The sequence below is a fragment of the Fulmarus glacialis genome, unplaced genomic scaffold (assembly GCF_000690835.1).
Source record: "Fulmarus glacialis isolate BGI_N327 unplaced genomic scaffold, ASM69083v1 scaffold44864, whole genome shotgun sequence".
In the NCBI taxonomy this organism is placed as follows: domain Eukaryota; kingdom Metazoa; phylum Chordata; class Aves; order Procellariiformes; family Procellariidae; genus Fulmarus; species Fulmarus glacialis.
Genome location: NW_009206980.1, coordinates 13,503 through 16,844, shown reverse-complemented (window position 1 = coordinate 16,844; position 3,342 = coordinate 13,503). Strand labels below are relative to the sequence as shown.

The following is a 3,342-nucleotide window of genomic DNA, read 5'->3' as shown; positions in this document are numbered from 1 at the left end:
CAGGACCGGCCCCAAAACTGGGGAACACCACTCTTAGGACCCTCTTTTACATGTTAGGATTATGCACTTACAAAGCTAAAACTTTCGGATCTTTTCCTTGTTTTTGTTAAAAGGCAATTAAGAAGTTTTAAGGTGTTTAGTGTGAGCTATTGAACTATACCCTTAATTAAGGAAATCTTTTTTCAGTGGTTAATTATATTAACCTCTGTGGCTATCTGAATTCAGAAACAATATTATCAAGTCTTATTACTAGTCCCTTCTGTAAGTTTTTCTTACGTCACTAGTTCACTGGTCTTTCATACTGTGCAGGGGAGTGTTGGTTTTCTGTCTTGTTTACTTCTTACTGAAAAAATCCTCTGATTTAATGTTATATTCCTGTCTTAGCCTTTGAGGATCTGGCTATTTTAATAATCGTGCTCAAGACAGCTTGATCTTCTAGTGTGGAAAGATAAATTAGCAGTAAATACAGTTTGCCCCATGTACTTTAAAATCTTCTCTTCCATCTTACAATGAAGCAAAAAGTACATAAACCAATATCCTGTTTGTACATCTTCGATATACACCCATTCTTTACATGAAAAAAAAGTGTATCACGTCAGCTGATTGTGAAAATTATTGAACAGTTTAATATCTTTTTTTAGAAATGCTAAAATATCTTTCATTTGTGAAAGAAAAATGAAATACAGGAAATGTACTGGAGGAAATGATCTTACATGGTTGGCTACATGGCCTAATCTCTGATTTAGAATAGCATGTCACAATTACAGCACTTTGAAGACAGTTTGCTAATTGAGTATAGCTCAATATACTTACTTTTATTTTTTTTAATTTTAATAAGGATAAAACATGGATTTTGGGGGTTTTACATTTTAATGTGCAACTGTGCTCAAAATACCACTTTGTCAATAGATTAAGATGAATATAAGCCAGGGAGAACTTGTATTCTTCCGATACTATTTTATGCGTATATATTTTAACCATTATTCAAAAGTAGCTTGCTGCTTTTTGAGTAGATACTGAAATATTTAGTTAAAATAACTGTTTGTATTCATGTCTGTTCCAGACTCTAGCAAAAGAAAGGTGGTTTAAGGCCTGACTAGAAATTTCATCAAACCATCTTATGCTTTTTGGGTGTACAGTAGCACTCATTGAATCAATTTAGACATTTTTTTCATGGACTTTGAAGAGGATTTAGAAAAGAAATGTCAGGAGGGGCTTTATTTCCTGTCCACTTAAATCAAAAGCTTTTCTCTCATATTTCTGAGAATGCAAATAGACTAAACAGTCAAATTTTTTTGTACTCCTTTTGCATCTTTCAAAGTCTTTGGCTTTAAATCTCACTCTGTTTATAGGTTGTAATGTTTACTCTGCCCACTAACAACACACTGAGTCAAATCACAATCCTAAATACATAAAATCAAGCTGTGGACTGTTCACTCAAGCTCTTGCCTGGAGTATGTAGAGAGCTTCACCTTTCTTTTACTTTACCAGGATCAGTTCTTACAAGAATCATGTTTGTTTAATTCTCATAGTTAATGAATTGTCTTCTCTGATGGAAGATGGACGTTACCAGGTGCTTCTGGCAAAAATTTACAGCAAAATGGAGAAGATTGATGAAGCTATTGTTTCATTACAACAGGTAAAGGGGAAAACAAAAAAACCTGTGAAAGCTTGCAATGTCCTCACTTTTATCCCTGGTTTCACTTTTATCCCAGATTCTAACCATAATATTTTTATCGATGAGGAAAGTGCATATGTAGCAGGGATAAAGCACCAGTGACTGTTGTGAAATGTAAACAACATAAGTGGTTATAAAGTCTAAGCTTTTTGTGAGCAGTATTATCTGAATTTTAGATCAGAATGGAGGCTTTTACTGGAAGCCTTCATTTGTGTGTGGAGCATAGTTTTAACAGAGCAGGTGAAAACAGAATTGGCTGTGGGGACAGCTAGGTTACATATCTTTAGCTCAGCATTGAATACCACTCATAGAACAATCTGGAACAGCTTTCAATGGCTACCTGTCATTTTGTTGTACCGCTGTTTATTTTAAATAACAATAGTAAGATCTGTTCATTCTGGAGTTGAATGTTAATCACACAGACTGAGGCTTGAAAGAACCAAGTTGGAAGCTAGAGATAATTTAATTCATTTAGAAGAAGCTTTCTCAACACAAAGGTTGAGCAAGAGGTTGGGTCAGTACATTCTCTTCCGTTATACCTCCACTCTGTTACAGAAACAGTAAGCATCTTCTGACCAGCAAGAACAGTAAATTATGTAGATTGGTTGGAAAGATAGCTGTGCATAAGAGTTAAAATCCTCCTGATATTGCTATTTAATCTGTTGTTAAATTCTTACTACTTTTTTCCTTATAATGTACTTTTTTCTTTCTCAAAATTGACTTCCCCCCCCCATTCTCCTTTAGTAAATTTTCCCCAAAGCAGTCTACTTCTCTTACTCGTTTCTATACTTCAGTTCTTTCAGGTTTCTTACTGAATCATGGTTCAAAAACTTTGTGTTTGTCTCTTTCCCCTTTTCTTTCGTTGTTGTTTTTGTTACTGCCCTCAAAACTGTCTTTCGTTGTACCTATTGTCTTTGAAATGTTTTCCTGCTCCTTCTCCTTTTGCTGCCATGTTCATTTACACAAAACCACCTGTATTTTGATGATTACAGCAGGACTAACTGCTTAGTCATGTTACTGCCTCTTCTTAAACAGGTTTCTTCCCTTGGTTTTCAGAGTGATGTTAGAAGTTCCCCCAGATTTTACTTTGTTTTAATTCTCCTTCCCTGGTAGGCAAAATGGTAGGGGATGAGAAGAAGCAGAATAATATTAATGCTTCCTTCTCTTCAACTTGTTAACTTTTAAATGAGCGAAGCAGCTGTTCTGAGATTTTATTTCAATGTTAAAGGTAGTTACAAAACTGTTTGAGCAGAGAGAGGGAATGTTTTGTGTGTTAATTGACTAGAATTCCAGTTGAAATCAAAGAAAACTGATCAGGCATAATCAGAATTGGGCATAGCAATCTCCTTATCTGCCCTTTTTTGGGGCATCTGCTATTAACAAAGAGCTCTACCTCTGTGCTTCTGCCAGACTTTTCTTAATCACTCCCTAAATGAAGGACCTCAGAAAATAAAATTTGAAGGATTTTTTTTTTTTCTGTTTCTCCCTGGTTTTCTGTGCTTAATAAAGGAGTTAAGTACATACACCTTCTGGGTTTTGGCCTTTGAGGTCTTGCTTATACACCTTATCAAAAGCTTAATTTTAAGAAAAGAAAAAAAAGGAAGAAGGCATGTAACACTTCTATTGAATATTTTTGATGTAGGAAGTTAGCTTGGAGACTAAGG

The 3,342-nt window shown here is 34.9% G+C and overlaps 1 protein-coding gene across 1 annotated transcript in view; it reads left to right on the top strand.

Annotated features, from left to right (window-relative positions):
• Window positions 1-1,532: 1,532 nt before the first annotated feature.
• The window catches only part of LOC104075430 (tetratricopeptide repeat protein 21B-like), a gene marked incomplete at both ends in the record, with an annotated part of 14,498 nt that continues 12,688 nt past the window's right edge, over window positions 1,533-3,342 (top strand). The window contains one exon of the mRNA XM_009575932.1: window positions 1,533-1,639. Within this exon, the coding sequence (XP_009574227.1) occupies window positions 1,533-1,639 (107 nt within the window). The remainder of the gene's footprint in view (window positions 1,640-3,342) is intronic.